This window comes from Lissotriton vulgaris, chromosome 4_1, assembly GCF_964263255.1.
Source record: "Lissotriton vulgaris chromosome 4_1, aLisVul1.2, whole genome shotgun sequence".
In the NCBI taxonomy this organism is placed as follows: Eukaryota; Metazoa; Chordata; class Amphibia; order Caudata; family Salamandridae; genus Lissotriton; species Lissotriton vulgaris.
The window spans coordinates 1,248,780,157-1,248,797,746 of record NC_141691.1 but is presented as its reverse complement, the minus strand read 5'-3'; the positions used below and the strand labels follow the sequence as shown (position 1 = coordinate 1,248,797,746).

The following is a 17,590-nucleotide window of genomic DNA, read 5'->3' as shown; positions in this document are numbered from 1 at the left end:
ATACAGAAAGATATATCGTACCCTCTGCCTCCAGGGTCCCAGAGTGACAACACACTTACAAAGGTGGGAGGCGGGTTGGCGGCTCTGTATTGCATGGAGGTACAGGAACCCACCAAGTAGGGAGTTTTTCTACTACTCACCAATGCATCAAGCTTGGAATCATTTTTTTCATAAGCCTGACATCAGTGGTAAAATACTGGATGCAGAATTATTGGGGCCACATGGTCAGACCAAAACCCCTAAAATTGTTATTGGGATGGGGTAAGCCCAGATTGCCCATCCCCAATTGGAAACTAGAAGCTTGTACACTATCAGAGTTGTCGTTCCGGGATACACTGAGACAAGTCATATGCAAATATTTCAACATGAACAGCATCACAGCTAGCAATGTCTTGATGGAGTGGGAGCCTTTTATGAGTGGTCTCCAGGGGAATATGCCTAAAAACTAAATATGGAGCAAAGACTGAGCTCTCACGTAAATTAAAGGCTGAGAATACACCAACACTCAGAGGGCAAAAATTCTAGACATCTCTGACTTGGCCTGGTTCCTCAAAACTGAACAAGGCAGGTCGCCAATTGGGGCCATCAAGACCCCCTGAGGCACGTCTGTAACCTCATAAGATGCAATAAACTCAACATTTAGGGATTACTATTGTGTATTATACACTCCACCGATGACAGGTCATCGGCAGATGATGGAGATCCATACGCATATCTAGGCTCAACACAGCACAGCGATCAATGCTGGCGGAACCCACACGTATAGAGGAACTAATATTAGCATCTGAACAAATGCCAGGAAACAAAACTCCGAGAACGGATAGCTTCCCTACTGAATACTATAAAACGTTTAAATCCCTGTTAGTGGCTAAAATGTTGGGAGGTCTACCAGACTGCCGAAACGTTGGAGACTCTACCAAACACTATGTGCAAGGTGCAAATAGTGATCATTCCTAAACCCGGCAGGGATAAATTAGATGTACGGTCCTATCAATTATTGGCCATGCAGAATTTAGATTAAAAGATACTGGGCAAGGTGCTGGCTAATCGGTTCCTGCCAGTGATTAGTACCCTGATACACCACAACCAAAATGGTTTCATACCCAGTAGGAACATTTTTCGTAACCTCAGGTGCCTGTTTAACCTTACATCCAAATATCCAGGACTCTACACAGTACCACATCTCTCTAGATACATGGAAGGTATTTGATATGCTGAGGTGGCTGCACCTAATGATGGTGATAATGGGAGTAGGTCAGAGATACTACCAATGGATCTGATTGCTATATGCGAACCCAGTGGTACGGGTTCGTACGGGCCAAATTATATCAGAAGCCATACCCAATCCCAGGGGCACGAGGCAGGGCTGTCCCATATCTGATCTAATTTTTGCTTTAGCCATGAAACCCCTTGCCTGTCACCTGCATATGGAGGCTCTGGACTGGGGCATACGAATGGGAGACCATTGGCAGATTGTTTCGCTCTATACAGATAACATAAAGATATACCCCCTGAGATTGCGCCACAGCGCTCCTGGAGGTGATGAATATTCTTAATAGCTTTAGGGTTATGTCCTGGCTATCAATCAACTGGATAAAGTCCTGACTATACACACTCTGGCCTCTCACGGAAAGGGGAGCATTGACACCTTACACCCACGGTGATGGAATTCAAACCGCATACGCCTTAATACTTGGGCATGAATGTTTACCACACCGATGCAGACAGGGAATCTGGGTAAGCTCCTCACAGCCACGTGTCAGTCACTGACATTTTGGATGGCTCTTCTGCTATCCCCAATGGGGGGGATTGCCATTTCCAAAATGCTGATCCTCCCTGGACTGCTGTTTCTCTTTTCGGCACCCCCATCAAATTACCATACAGGTATTTGCTGATTTTCACAGCCTTCTTATCACATTAGTCTGGGAAACTGATAGAAAGAGGGTGGGACTCCGTAAATTGCAGTGCCCCATCGCAGAGGGAGGCCTAGCTGCCCCCAATTATGAGCTTTATTATGCTGCAGTACAATTGCAGTGAATATCTTGCTGGCTGGCCTCAGACCAGGAGAGAGGAGAGGTCTTCGGTGACACCACAATCCCCTAGCCTCTGCACTGGCTGATGCTGCTGGCAACCAAGGCTCCATGCACAAAAACTGGTGGGTACAGCAAAATACCGTTGGTCTAGGCATGTAGCCCTCAACGGGGTAAATATCCATATGCTCTGGAGCACCCAATGTGTGCCTTTCCGTTCCCTTCTCGCCATACATAACGCTAGAACATGGAAAGCGACATAAGTTACCACACTACTTATACATGAATATGCCAGTTTACTCCTCATGCTATTCCCCGCATGCAATTACAATTTAGTCGTAACAACGCAAATCATTACCCTGCAAGTCGTAACAACGACTTGCTCTGGGGGGGCGGGGGGTATGGGAGGGTGCTGGATGTTGGAATAGTATAATTTTCTATTCCAACTCCTGTATATGCAACAGTAGGGAAGGTGTTGGATTTTAAATCCAACACCTTCTGCCCCCTCCACAAGTAGTTGTTCCAACTTGCGGCATAATGTAATGCGTTGTTACAACACAGTTGTTGTAACAACCACATTATAATTGCCTGCGAGGAAAAAGTGTGGGGGGGGGGGTGCTGGATGTTGGAATAGTATAATTTTATATTCCAACTCCTGTATATGCAACAGTAGGGAAGGTGTTGGATTTTAAATCCAACACCTTCTGCCCCCTCCACAAGTAGTTGTTACAACTTGCGGCGTAATGTTATGCGTTGTTACAAGACAGTTGTTGTAACAACCACATTGTAATTGCCTGCGAGGAAACGGTTTACCCTTATACATACAAAGCACACTCCTGACATGGCAAGAACTGTGAGATGACTTTCGATAGGGGCCTGGACAGTTCTTTCGGTACAATACGATTATCGAGGCACTGCAGCACACATGGGCGCAACAAGACTTGGAATTCCCCATATCACACGTCCAAAATATCGGAGTTCACCCAAGGGTGTCTATAAACACCTGACTGAAATGCACTCAATTTAATTACTTGCACCAAACATACCTTACAACGGCAAACATTGCCCACATATACAAGTGTGCGGACTCTTTCTGCCCCCTCCTTGTTACTCACCGCAGGCTGGCTTCTACCACAAGGAATGGCAATACCCATTTATATGTTTTTACTGGGCAGAGGTGCTCAAGATCATAAGTAAATTGGTTGATCGGGAACTACTGACAAATGCCCAGACATAAAGCATAAAAGTGTCACTCAAGATTCATAGTCTTGGCTCTGGTTCTAGCAAAAAGGCCTGAAAGGCCCTGTCATATGGTTTCAACTTTTCAGTAGGAACACTTTATTTGTTGGGCAACATAAATGTTGGGATGGTGCAGACTGATACCGTGTACCCCTTCAGGATATGTTGGCCTATAGTCCTGCTAGCTTACAATGCCCCCATAAGTACCCCTAAACCTGGCAAAATAAAGAATAGTTTAGGCAACCTCAGAACATGACAACTCTGGCCCTCCAAGGAATCATGGTACTTGATCTAGAAGCTTTTCGCTCAGTCACTCGTCTTCATTTAGAATGAGATACAAGAAATACACAAAGTGGCGTTTTCAATATTTATTGAACCATTGTGATTCTTGTAAAAAATATATGAGCTGCAATGATGAAAGGACAGAAGCAGACAAAAGTGATTAGCAATATTAAGGACAGTGAAAAGAATGAACAATTCCACCATCATGCTAAAGCGGTGTTTATATGCTGGCACAGAAGTTCTGTGTATAGTGTACTCCTAATATGCGTCACTAACCTAGTTGCCTAGGGTGGGTCTTCTGCCAAGAATCCACTACTGGACTAAATATCCATTACCTGAAGGCAAGTTATATAGGTCCATGTCTCGGTCACAACTTGGACATCCCTTCTCGCAGAGGGTAAACCGTTATCAGCTTTGCTGTGGTACAGACAATAACAATGACCTCGCAATGAAAGCAGAGTACTCCTCTGGTTTGAGCATGGGAAAATGTGCGCATTTATAACAGAATTGGTGCTTCTGTGTCCAGGCTTCAGCCAAGCTGCCATTGTTTATTGTCTTTATGATAGTCCTGTCACGTTATGAACACATGAAAACAACAACATTTACACAATGTGTATTCAGGCCTTGTACTAAATGTTCAAAGTGCTGTGGTATTGTATTTATGAAGTGATATTGTAAGCAATGTTGTTTCAGAGAAAGAAATTCTTCACTGTCATGCAAGCAAATGTGTGTCAAAAGTCATTGTTTGAAAAAAGAAGGCAACTTCAGAAACGTGTAAATGAAAAATGGCAGTGTTTCTTCCTGGGCCTAACCTAGCCATGTGACAGCCCGAGAGGCGCCACCCACTGAAAGGCGGGATGAGCAACCTATTGAAGTAGGCAAGGGCAGCATCCACAGCGGTGGCGACTCAAAAGGTGATCTCTGGAGTTGAGCAGGGGACACTGCAATGGGATATGCTGTTGCAGGTACTCCAAGCCAACTCAGACTTATGCCCTCTGTGATTGCTGCCGCCATCTGGGTTCTCAAAGCTGCAATCTGCTGCGTACAACAAGCGCCAGACACACATATGCATATCATGGCCATAGCGAACATTCACAACTATTCATTGATTTACAGAGGGTGGCAGGGGGTGGGGGGAGGTTGCACAAGCACACAATTCGCACAATAACCGTACGAGCAGTGATGGGACAAGATACCGTGGGATCCTCTGACATAGTCATTTGTCCACAGCAGGGTGGATATACGCAGCAGTTTACAGGTGCAACTGCATGCACACAAATTGTCACATGGGTGAGAAAAGTCTTCCTCCCTTCCCTCGTCTCCACTCTACAGATCTCTGTTATTACCCACCAATGTAATATATTCCTGCTTATATTTCTCTTCCAGTTGGGAAGTATTGAGGCTGGTATGTCTGTAAATGATTGTAGCAGAAATGTCTCCCTTCATCACTTATGATGTGGTCGTATGTAACTGTGGCACTATATATGTTGAATGTTGTGCGCGCTAGCCCCCTAATTCTTTGACTTTGTTTACTTTAGTTTTGCTGATCATCTGTCATGACCAATGCTGATGTATATGCTTACTTCATGCATACTTATTGGATGCCAGGTGAGCATTTTTTTCAACAATTCCAAATGTATGACTTTGATATTTCCACATATTTATTCAATGCAAGGCAAGATTTTACCAACAATTAAAAATGTTTGATTCTGATCATTCAACAATCTGGTCTGATAATAATGAAGTTGAGAGGTTCCTGCTGGAGATAGCAATTTCATTCAAACAGTGCAATATTTTATAAATCTATACTAAACTTTTTGTGAGTAGTTTTGACTTACTCCTTCCTGTGAATTTCCCAGTTTAAAACCTGCTCTCTGCCACCTTGCAGCACAGACTGCTGATTCACAAAGCTTTTCTCGTTGAGAAGGCACAAGTACTCCCAAAAAAGCATTATCAGCCATTTACAGAAATACAGGAGTAATTTACATTTCAGCCAGGACGAAGACGTATCTATTTGTAGAACAGGCTATGTGAATTCGGTCCCTGGAATGTAGGAGTGGATTTTGAGACTGTAATAAGGTACTGCCTGGTAAAATTGTTTTAGCGGACAATAAACCAGGCATTGGTTCCTAACCTCTGATCCAATCTGAAAAACTTTGTATGAATGGTTTTCATTGGACACGTTAGATTTTACAACTTTACCAATTTCTTACCTTGCCATCCTGATGGATGCACTCTGTTAAAAAGTGTAAGATCTTTTCTACAGCACCCAGGTTCTTGACAACTTCATGCATTGTAACATCTAAAACAACATTTAAAAAAGAAAAAGCAGGAAATTTAACTGGACACATTTATACTGTTATTTTTCTAATAGATTAACTAAGTATGCATAAACTCAATGACTTCTTACAAAAATAAAAGGACTCTTTCACACCCTCTCCCTCGGCTGTCAGGTCAAATACTATTGAAGAATGGGATAGTAAAAAAATACAGTACACATTAAAGTAGTAGTTCTTTCATTTTGATATAGCTTTGCTATGCTGTTTTGACAGAGGCAAAGTCAGAAACCCACAAGAACACATGTGAAGTGCTTTAAGGCTAACCAGTTTCTAGCATTGTCATTGCTCCTAAACAGGTCATACATGTTAAGTTCAAGTTGCTTACCTTCGTAGCACTTTATCTGGTACAGACACTATAAGCCGCAGATTCCTTACCGTAGAATAATACCCAGGAGTCACACTGGATCTGGAAATGTTCTAGCAGTATCACTTCACACCAGCAGGTGTTGTCATTCTGCTCTGCGTCAGCTGCACCTTAAGTGGCGTACAAGGCACCTATATTGGTGCCACTTCAGCATGCTGGCGTCACTTCAGTTTCAACATGCCAGGTGCTCAAAGCCACGATGAAGAATGACCACTGCTGTGAGTGTATAGGGCCCTTTGTAAGGGGAGTCTTCATCCCTTAATCTGGACACGGACCAGAGAGGATAGGGGCATGGGTAAAGAATCTCTGGCTAGATAGACACTCTACCAGATAAAGCATTAACAAAGGTGATTACTTTGTTCATCTTATAGAAAATTATAGCCACAGATTCCTTATCTTAGCACAGGTACCCAAGAAATGCCTACCTGGAGGCGGGTCTAGGAACCAAACTTGGACCAGAAAGTCCTGCAGGACCGAATGGGCAAAATGTCCATCCCAAATGGAGTGGACTATCCTGGTGAACATGTGCGATATAGCCCACATTGCAGCTTGACAGATATCGAGGACTGTAACTCCGTGAGCTAACGCAATGGTTGCAGCTTTGGTTCTGGTAGAAAGTCTGTGCAAGCCCTCAGGTGGTCCATTTTGGCCAAAGCGTAGCAGATCTTAATTGAATTAAATTATACATTTCTAAAGCGGACAGCTACTCACAAAGATCCGGTATGCGCAAAAGAGAGAGATCCAGGAACAGAAGTAATTGATCCCAACTAACATCTAAACAGAAATGTCTTCAGTTCCCTTTTAAATTTTGCTTATTTGGGTATCTGTCTGAGGTAATCTCGGAGTTTATTCCACAGATTCGCTGCTATAACCATGAAGGAAGCATCTCCCCTCTATTGTTTTAAAAAGCGCGGGAGACAATAAAATCCAGCTGAGCTAGACAGCACCAATCTACCTGGGCAGAAAGCCTTAATGCGATCCTTTAAATACCTAGGTCACTTATTGTGGACGGCTTGATGCATTAGGGTCAGAGCTTTATACCTAATTTGCTGGTGAACTGGCAGACAGTGCAGTTTAGCTCAGTATGCTGAGACAAACGTGCATTTCAGAATTTTGTATAGTAAACAGACTGCCATGTTCTGTATGGCCTGTAGGCCCTAGATCAAATATTCCGGGAGAACAACATACAGGACATTAGCATAGTCCAACCTGGATAGAATTAATGATCTAACTACTGTGATTTGGGCCTCATGAGGAAGCAAATAGAGAAAATTCCTCATCATGCAGAAGATCCCAAAACAGCATTTCGCCACAGCTGACACCTGTGCTCCAAATGCAAGCTGGGTATCGAACAGTACACCCAAATTTCGTGCCACCGCCGTTGGTGGGGGCAGCGGGGAACACTTTGAGGCCAGGCAACAGCCCAGCCAGGGAGGGATCCCGTCTGAATAATAAGACTCCGGTCTCATCCGGGTTGCACTGGAATCTGTTAGCTTTCAACCAGTCTAACAATGCCACCAAACACATTAAATGATATCAGTTCCTCAGTAAGATAGAAAGAAAGGGGGCACTCAGCTGCCCTTATCAGTGGGGGGCTTATCTCCAAGGCTAGGATTGAGTGTGCAAGAGTGGGGAGCGGTACTCCTAAGTGTTCTTGTGCCCTCACACACCCTTGTGAGTGTAAAGCATCATCATCGGGCTCTGCTCCTCGTGGGGGTGGCGCTGCAGTCCCTCATGGGCCGTACTGGAGGGCTCTTTGATGAGTTATTTTTAGGTGTAGCCACACTTGTGCATGTGGGTGTGTGGGCCAGGTGATTTGGTGTGAGTGAAGATAAAATAACATGTTGGTACCCCAACAAATGTATTGGGGGGTCCTCTAGATTAAGCTAAAAATTGGACGGGAATGGAGATGCTCCTTAAGCAAATGGAAGGGGGTACAGTTGTATTCACGCTGCTCTCAACCCGTAAAACAGTGTGTTGTGTAATTAAAAGTGAGGGGTGGTCGACATGTTTCGCGCAGCCAGTGGGTCCCTAATGGATCCCTATGCGCTTCATCAGGACCGTCATCAGACGTTTTTGATCGAGCAGAGTAGAAAGTGTGTTACCCTCCTTCCAGGACCTGTAGACCTGTCAGCCGCTCAAGTTCGCCGGTGACACACTTTCCACTCTCTACTCAATCAAAATAGTTGAGGCGGCCCTACTCCACCACAGGGAGGGTTGAGTCCAGAGTACACGAATAAGACGCTTCTCGAACAAAAAGACGTTTACCTGACCTCATTATAGGTACAGTGGGATTATAGGGTGTCTTTCCCTGATTCCCACATTCCTCACCTTAACTCACGGTCCTGATGAAGCGCATACCGATCCATTAGGGACCCACTGGCTGCGACGGTTTACCACTTTCTGCACCAGCTTAGAAGCTGCTGGCAGCAGCAAGACTGGCCTGAAATTTGCTAAGCATTCAGGGTCAGCATTGGCCTTTTTTATTAATAATTGAAACACCCTGGCTTTTTTTCAGTCATTGGGCAATACACCTGAGTCGAGGAAACTAGCAGATAGCATCTGATACACTGGAGCAGTAATGTCCGAGATTGACTTCCAAATAAGGCGGGGGCGTGGCCAAGATGGTGGCGTGAGCGGACGGAAAGCTCCGGAGCTCCCGCCTACAGCCTCCTTGGCACCGGCTTTCGGACCGTCATAGCGTGCATTGGCACCAACAGCGGTAACGTTCTTGTCTGGGGGACGCCTGGGCACCAGGAGAGGCAGCGGTGATCGCAGGGACCTGCCCGGCGCCGAGATCTGGGAATACCTGGCCTGCGGCCATATTGCGGGCATCGTGTGTGGAGGTGTAATCTGGCTGGAAGGTCCCGGCGAGGCGCGGTAGCGGAGGATTGGCCCGGAGGTGGAGAGGTGGCTGCCGGTGGCTCGGTGCCGGCTGCGACGATCTGGCAGATCGCAGTCGGCTGAAAGCAGCAGCCGGGACCTTGTGTGTGGAGCAGTGCGGCTCCTGGGCTGCCATTTTGGAGCCTTCGCTGTCTGCGGCCCACGGCGCCAGAGAAGCGTGTGGGCAGGGCCCTCTCCTACATTGGAAGCAGGCAAAGGAAGCGCCCCACTCTGCGACATTGGCGGGCCCGAGAGGGCGAGAGCCTGAAGCTTGGCGTCAGGTAGGAGGCTGAGGGGGAGCCTTGGGACTGGTCCCCCGGACATTGTGCATATGGGGAAACCGCTGGCGGAGGCAATGGTGTCATGGCGGCACAGACAGGGGGGCCCACCTGTTGCACGTCAAAGGGGTGAGCCTGCTGCTTGGAAGCGGCGCTGGAGCAGCTGGTGGAAGCGGGGGCCCCCCTGGGAGTAGGGTGGAGGATTGCGGTCTGCTGGCGGTGACCCCTGCTGTGCCAATCCCCTGGGCACAGAATTGAACGGTGTGGCCTCGGTGGACGAAAGAGGTGGATCTGCTTGAGTGGAGGGGCGTGCTTTGGGCCCAGGAGAGTACATGCTGTGGACGGCAGCCGGGGGACTCGGAGGCAGGAGCACGCATGTGGTGGAGGCCAGCGGCAGTCATTGGATGTTGAGCAAGATTGCCCCTGGGGACAAAGCGTGACACAGCCAGGGTGCTGAGCTGAGAGTTGAAGCATCGGAGTGCTGACTAGGGTGACCCGGTGGTCGGTAGTGCGGTATCTGCTTCAGTGAAACTGCCCGGAGGACGTGCGCTTGTGGAGGCTTGGTGGGTCTGTGAGGGGGCCCTAAAGCTTGCACTATTGTCATCGCTGAGATATCACGCAGGGAGCGAGTGTGGATACCTGTCTCTGCTAGGAGAGCCCGGTCTGGCACCTCTGAGACGGGCTGGTTTGCGCAGTACGGGGCTCTGGAGGCCCTGCGGGGGACAGTGGCGGTGGGCCTGATGGACTGGTGCAGCGTGTGTAGGGCTCTTAGGAGTGCAGTGGCGCCGGGGGTGGGCGATGTCAACTTCCAGGGGGCGCAGAGACAAAACAGTGAAAGACCTCTTTGCCAAGGTCCAGGAGAGCCAGCAGCGTGACGCCATTGCATCTTCCTCGAAACAGGCCCCAGCAGAGCTCGAAGCCGGCTCGGAACCTATCATCAAGGCCTTTCTGGAGTCCTTGTTCACGTCCCTGAGAGAAGATATCCATTCCCTGAGAGAAGATATACATACCCTGAAGAAGGAGTTCACAAGTGAAATCAGAGAGGTCCACAGGGAGATAACCGGAATCAGGGAGAGGGTTGCCGAGCTAGAGACCAAGAGCGATAATAAAGACACTGAACTAGCAGCCTTGCAGCAAGAAATTGTGAGGCTTCACGATCAGCAGGTAAATCTACAGTCTCATTTTGAAGATCTGGAGAACCGCTCTCGGCGGCATAACGTCCGGATTCGCAATGTGACACTAACCGACGACACGATAGATGTGTTCCGCTTTGCAACAAAACTCTTCAATCATATTCTGGGGCGTCCTCTGGAGTCGGAGATACTACTGGATAGGGCACATCGCGTCGGGCCCCTGTGGGCTTCTTCGGCACCCCCCCCTGGTCTGTGTACAGGACTTTCGCACGAAAGCTAGACAGATGCATCCATTATCGTTTCAGTGTCAGTCACCGGTCCTGTTTCAGGATCTCTCAGCCCTCACCTTGCAGAAGCTTAGACTTTTCAAGCCAGCCACGACACACTTACAGCAGCAGAATACCTCATTCTGTTTGATTTTTAAACTAGGCAACAAATTGTACCAACAGCGCTCAGTCTCGGAAGCTCGCAGAGTACTGTGCATCGAGCCGCCCGCTGAGGAGTGCGAGACAGCGAGTATGGTTGCTGATGGGGATGCCTCTAAACCCAGGTGGCGTCTTCAGGGTCGGAGATGGAGAGTGAAGAAACCCCCGGCAGCCGTGATCACGGAGGGCCAACGTGCTGCAGTGGAGGCGGTTTCCTCGGACAGCAGCGAACCCCAGACTGGTTGATGTCGGCACACTGCCTAATTTGCTTGCCTGCTTTTCTTATGGTTTGGGTCGTCGGCGGGAGGGGGGACCTTTGTAAGTTAAATGGACTACCCAGACTCAATACTTTTCCGATCATCTGGGGATGATGGACAATTTGAACATATGTTTTATTTGGGTGTTTTTGTTGGGGGGGTAGATGGGAGGGTCTGGGTGTTCCAAGTCCACAGTGCACGGCTGGGGGGGCCCGGAGTCTTGTACACCCTTGCCGTGGAGAGGAGAGGTGCACCTTGCTCGTCCCATTCACGGACAGGCTTGTCCCTTGTGCAGGTTGCGATCCCTAGTACGTAGATGCCAAATACTGAACTTAAGATCCTTACGTTAAACGTGGGGGGGTTAAACAACCCGGTGAAGCGCAGGGCGGTCCTCTCCTTACTAGAGCACTCTCAGGCGGATATCTGCCTTTTGCAGGAGACACATTTACTACAGAAAGATTGTCACTGCCTTCGATCCCGTTGTTTCCCACTGCAGTTTTTCTCCTCGGCCGCCACCAAGACCGCAGGGATCGCAATTTTGGTGGCCCAGAGGTTTCGGTGTAGGGTACTGCATAAGGGGGCGGAGGTAAAGGGGAGGCTGTTGACATATAGGTTTCCTTGGGCTCCTCATTGATTACCATAGGCTCTGTATACGGTCCCAATGATGGTCAGGAGATATTTTTCCATCTTGCACTTAATGAAGCTTCCAATACAGTGGACCTCCATGTTTTGCTAGGAGTGGATCTTAACCTAGTTATGGACAACACCCTGGACAGGGCATTTCAGCGTACCTCCCAAACCGGCGCACTTACCACTGAGGGGTTAGCCCACTTGCGGGAGGTGGGTCTGGTAGATCTGTGGCGTGGGTTTCATCCCAGGAGCAGGGAATACACCTATTACTCCAACGCACACAAAACATATGCACGCTTAGATTATTTGCTTGCTTCCCCCTCACTTCAGGCACTCACGACTGCTGTAGATATAGGGACATATTCAGAAAAAACTAGATGCCAACTACACAATTACTTTAAATCCTCTTATTTTGAGGAAAAAACCAAGTGAAACTCCTGGGTTTATCTGGGTATAGTGCTATTACCCTTTTGCCTTTATTATTTTCAATTTTTTCTATTTCATGTATGAAAAGGACACTTCTTCGTATTTTTTGTTCACACATAAAAACAATTATTTACAACACAAAACATTACATACACCAAATTGTATATACACAATTATTTGCTTTGATATATACACAAAAAACGTTCATTATCTTGCAAAGACAAGAGTTACGATATGGACTCAAGGTTAGAATAGACAATTAATGAAAGTCAAAAATTAATGAACAACAACTTAATGTAATTAGCAATTCATTTTTACAAAAATAGACCATAAATTGATTCTTTTAGTCTATTAGCAAACTACTGTCTACTCTCTTTTGCGCCAACGTGTTTCGAATCCGGTATGTCCACTCAACGGATTCTCATCAGGGCTCTGCCTTTATAGAATGTATCTGTTTACCAGCAGTCGCCGGTCCGCAGGTAGAGTATTGTTCTTGACTGAAATCCTTTCACTCTGTATCTTGAGGGATCGAGTCTTTGTCCCTTCAATGTCGTCAATTTTATTTTCCGGTATTGTAGGTTGGTTACAGCCTGTTTGATATCGCTTCCTGCTTCGGCTTCGGCTTGTGAGTCGTCAGTCGTCTCCTTAACCACATGGCTGCTGCAGCAATTCCCCTCTTGTGCTGCAGATCTCGCTTTCTCATTGTTTCATTACGAGCTCAGCTCGTCATAAGCACACGACCAGTGTACTGCATGACGAGCTGAGCTCGTCATGAGCATGGAAGGGGTTAATATTGCGGCAACCCGGTGACTGGCTCTCAGTCTCTGGATCCAGAGACTGAGAGCCAGTCACCGGGTTGCCGCAATATTAAGGAGACGACTGACGACTCACAAGCCGAAACCGAAATGCGTAAAGCTAGCGCTTGCCGCTAAAAGAACATAGAACACACACAGCCAAAGCAGGAAGCGATATCAAACAGGCTTCTAAATGCGTTGGCGTAAAAGAGAGTAGACAGTAGTTTGCTAATAGACTAAAAGAATTAATTTATGGTCTATTTTTGTAAAAATGAATTGCTAATTACATTAAGTTGTTGTTCATTAATTTTTGACTTTCATTAATTGTCTATTCTAACCTTGAGCCCATATCGTAACTCTTGTCTTTGCAAGATAATGAACGTTTTTTGTGTATATATCAAAGCAAATAATTGTGTATATACAATTTGGTGTATGTAATGTTTTGTGTTGTAAATAATTGTTTTTATGTGTGAACAAAAAATACGAAGAAGTGTCCTTTTCATACATGAAATAGAAAAAATTGAAAATAATAAAGAAAAAAGGGTAATAGCACTATACCCAGATAAACCCAGGAGTTTCACTTGTTTTTTTCCTCAAAATAAGAGGAGTTAAAGTAATTGTGTAGTTGGCATCTAGTTTTTTCTGAATATATCTTACGGTCCAGCCGACCACACGTCCCAGGACCTGACTCCCCCATTTCTAGATATAGGGACTGCATCTCTTTCAGATCATGCACCAGTGACCGTTGTGTTTTCCCTGCCGCCTGTCTCACGTGCGACGCAGAACTGGCGGTTGCGAGACACGCTGTTACACTGTAAAGAGGTGGTTGCATGACTCCAACGGGTCATTACTGATTATCTTACGCACAATAGCAACATATACACTACATTGGCGACACAATGGGCAGCATTAAAGGCGGTATTACAGGGGGAGCTTATTACAATCTCTGCGGCTGACAACGTTGAGCGTGCGCGTAAAAGGGTGGAACTCATACAGCAGACGCAGGAACTGGAGCAAATGCACCAACGCACAGAGGCCCCCCGGGTCTGGAGAAAACTTAAAACTGCGCGGCAACAGCTGGCAGCGCTTGATCAGGACCGGGCAGGATTTGCGGCCCTACGGCTGAAACACACATATTACACGGGTGGGGATTCGTGTGGGCGCCTGATGGGTCGCAAGCTGCGTGAGGAAAGACAGCGTCAGACGGTGCAAGAGATCCTCACACCGGGGAAGCAGGGCATCACGGAAGACTCTGATATTGCCGCTGCTTTTAGCGATTTTTACGCCAACCTCTTTGCTGGGTCATCCATCGAGACATCTGCTGGGGGGTCCTTTCTTGCCCCCGTCCCCCTTCTCACTCTTACGAAAGAGCAAGCTGACCTCTTAGAGCAGGACATTCAGCCGGAGGAGGTCATCACAGCTATTTCCCGTCTCAAGCTGGCGAAAGCGCCTGGGCCTGATGGCTTCCCCGCAAGCTTCTATAAGACGTTTTGTGTGCAAGTTGCTCCCCTCCTGACGGCTCTTTTTAACTCTTTTTCTGAACTGGGCGCGATCCCCAGGGACCTGATTGATGATACTATAACCGTCATTCCCAAACCAGGGAAGGATCGTTCACAATGTGGGGCATATCGACCCATATCTCTCCTTAATGTGGATCTCAAACTTTATACGGGCATTATCGCAGCACGGCTCGCGCATTTTATGAGTGGCCTAATTGACCCCGATCAAGACGGGTTTATCCCGAAACGTGAAACCTCTGACAATACCAAAAGGCCACTGCACTTGGTGGAGAAAGCCACACGTACGTCCGGGGAATTTATGTTGTTGGCAATCGATGCTAAAAAGGCATTTGACCGAGTCCACTGGCCTTATCTGGAGAAGGTACTGGAGGGGGCGGGCATGGGGGAGAAGTTTCGAGCCCGTGTCATGAATTGCTACACATTTCCAACCGCAACAGTCCGGGTTAACGGCCGCACCTCCCCCTGGTTTGCAATTGAGTGGGGTACGAGACAGGGTTGCCCATTGTCGCCCCTGCTATTCGACCTATATATGGAACCGCTGGCCCAGAGGTTGAGGCTTAATCCGAGAGTGCAGGGAATAAAATTTGGCGTCTACGTGCATACTATCAGTCTTTACGCTGATGATGTGCTACTCTCCTTGTCTCACCCGAGGGAATCTCTGCCGGCATGCCTTGAGGACCTAGAAGCTTTTGCTCAGGTGAAGGCTTTAAGGTAAACATGAGCAAATCCATGGCTCTGGACCTATCATTGGAGGGGCCCACATGGGAGTACTTGCAGGGCGCATATCCTTTACAGTGGGAGACTGAAGCGATCCCCTATTCAGCTGGCTCCTACACTTTCGGACACGGTTCGCATTAACTATACTCGGCTGCGCCAGAAGATTAGATATGAGCTAGGGAGGTGGGGACATTATCCTTTGTCCTGGTGTGGGAAGGTGGCGGTGGTAAAGATGACGATCCTTCCCCAGATTCTATATCTCTTTCGCACCATTTCATTGAGGCCTCCTGTGGGCTGGATTCAGCAGACCCAGTCCAAGCTGGCTCAGTTCATTTGGAACAGTAAAAAGCTGCGGTTGAAGCTGCGACTTGCAACTCTTCCCTCCGAAAAGGGGGGGCTTGGTTTCCCAGATCTGCTTCTCAACTTTCAGGCTGCCCAGCTGCGCTATCTTGAGGAGTGGAGCAGGTGGGAGTCTGAGAAGCGTTGGCTTTTTCAGGACCAAGCGGTAGCGGGCCACCCACTCCAGGAGATCCCCTTTCTTCGCAAACAGCATAGGCCCCCTAATCTGTATGCTTCGTAAATTACCAGATTTCCTATGGAAATATGGGATAGCACCAATATTAAGCATGAACTCAACGCATTCCCGTCACCTCTCACGCCGCTGACAGGACTCTTTGGCTTTCGTAAGGTGGCGGCCGGCTGGGTGTCGCTCCCTTTATCACATGTACGCGGTAGGGAAGGGTTTCTCTTCTTTTTGGCAAGAATTTGGCCTGCCGGAGTCGGGGAGACTCCGATACTTTCCGGTGCGACACTGGGCACTCAGCGACCAGGTACGCCCAATGGCCGATAAGACGCCTATTATCATACGAGTACTGGTTGATTACACGCAACTCTGATAAAAAACTAATTTCCGATTTATATAGAATGTTACAAGCCAAGTACACGCACATATACAATTCTGGGAGGTCTCGTTGGGAAAGGGAACTGGGACGGACACTCAGCCACAAAGAATGGGAGGGCATCTATTACAGGGCGCGGCATTCAGCATATCATATGGGGCTTACAGACACACTCACTAAAGTCGCAACGTACTGGTACTACACACCTGAGCGGCTACACGAGATCGATCACTCTAGGGAGGGAGGGTGCTGGCAAAAATGCGGGGAGACAGGTAACCTGGTACATCTGCTCTGGGATTGTGTCCATGTTCAAGGGTACTGGAAGCAAATCCTGGACGAGGTTGATGCACACTTTGACACTAAGACCCCACGATTCCCTTCCTATGTATTGCTAGGTCTGCCAAACCCAGTCACTTACCCGCTGCGCACCCGTAGGGGAAGGCTGATAGCTATTGCCCTGGGTTCTGCTATTCAGAATATCCTTTCTCATTGGCGTACCGCACATGTCCCCACATTTCAGGGTTAGCTCCATCGCTTGTGGCATGTGCTGGGCATGGAGAAGCTTTCCTTAAAGCTCGCGGGGGAGGGTGCCAAGTACGCAGATTTGTGGCGGTCCTTTATATCCTTGCTGGCCTCGGAGTTTCGGGAGGTGACCCGTCCCTGCTATCTGCGCTTGCTGCGTTTATCTGATGAGCAACAGTCGGGAAAGGATTGATGGGAAAGGACCCTTGAAGGATGGGAGTAGTGGACTTGGAACACGGGTGGAGGGGGGGTTTGAGTGGGGGTTTGGGGATTTTGGTTGCTTTTTATTTTTCTTATATCCAATCTAGATGGTTTGCATCTACAGCACATTTTCTTCTGGAGGTCACTCTATAGCGTGGCCTGGCCCCGTTTGTTTTGTTGCTTGAGCGTTATATTGCGTACTGTAATGAGGGTTCGGGGCAGTTGGTCATGTGTCATTTATGCATGTGTGCTAAGCTGTTAATAAAGAGATTTAATACCCAAATAAGGCATGTGTTTCGGATCCATTTGGGACCCTGACCGGCAGCTCAAAAACACAGCTGTTACCTCTTCTGCTGATAGCGCCAAAAAAGTAACCATTGGGGAATGTTGTAATTGCTCCACTGGTTCTTCTACTGCTGGACCGGTCAGAGTGTTGTTATCCCCTGCCAAATTAGCCTGGATTCTTATAATTTCCTCCTAAAAAAAGTCACTCAGACGAGAGCAAAGGGACTGGCTGGATTCAAATGGGGGATGTAACTTTAGAATCAGTAAAATTTGATACAATTTTGAAGATATCCCTCCCATCATTATTGGCCGCTTTAATGAAATGGGAGTAGAAAATGCCATGAGTCCTCTTGATATGTTTATGAT

The 17,590-nt window shown here is 47.5% G+C and overlaps 1 protein-coding gene across 1 annotated transcript in view; it reads right to left on the bottom strand.

The window, feature by feature from the left end:
• The window catches only part of RTTN (rotatin), a 1,129,552-nt gene that overhangs the window by 760,892 nt on the left and 351,070 nt on the right, over nucleotides 1-17,590 (bottom strand). Inside the window, exon 21 of the mRNA XM_086965450.1 lies at nucleotides 5,765-5,853. Within this exon, the coding sequence (XP_086821576.1) occupies nucleotides 5,765-5,853 (89 nt within the window). The remainder of the gene's footprint in view (nucleotides 1-5,764; nucleotides 5,854-17,590) is intronic.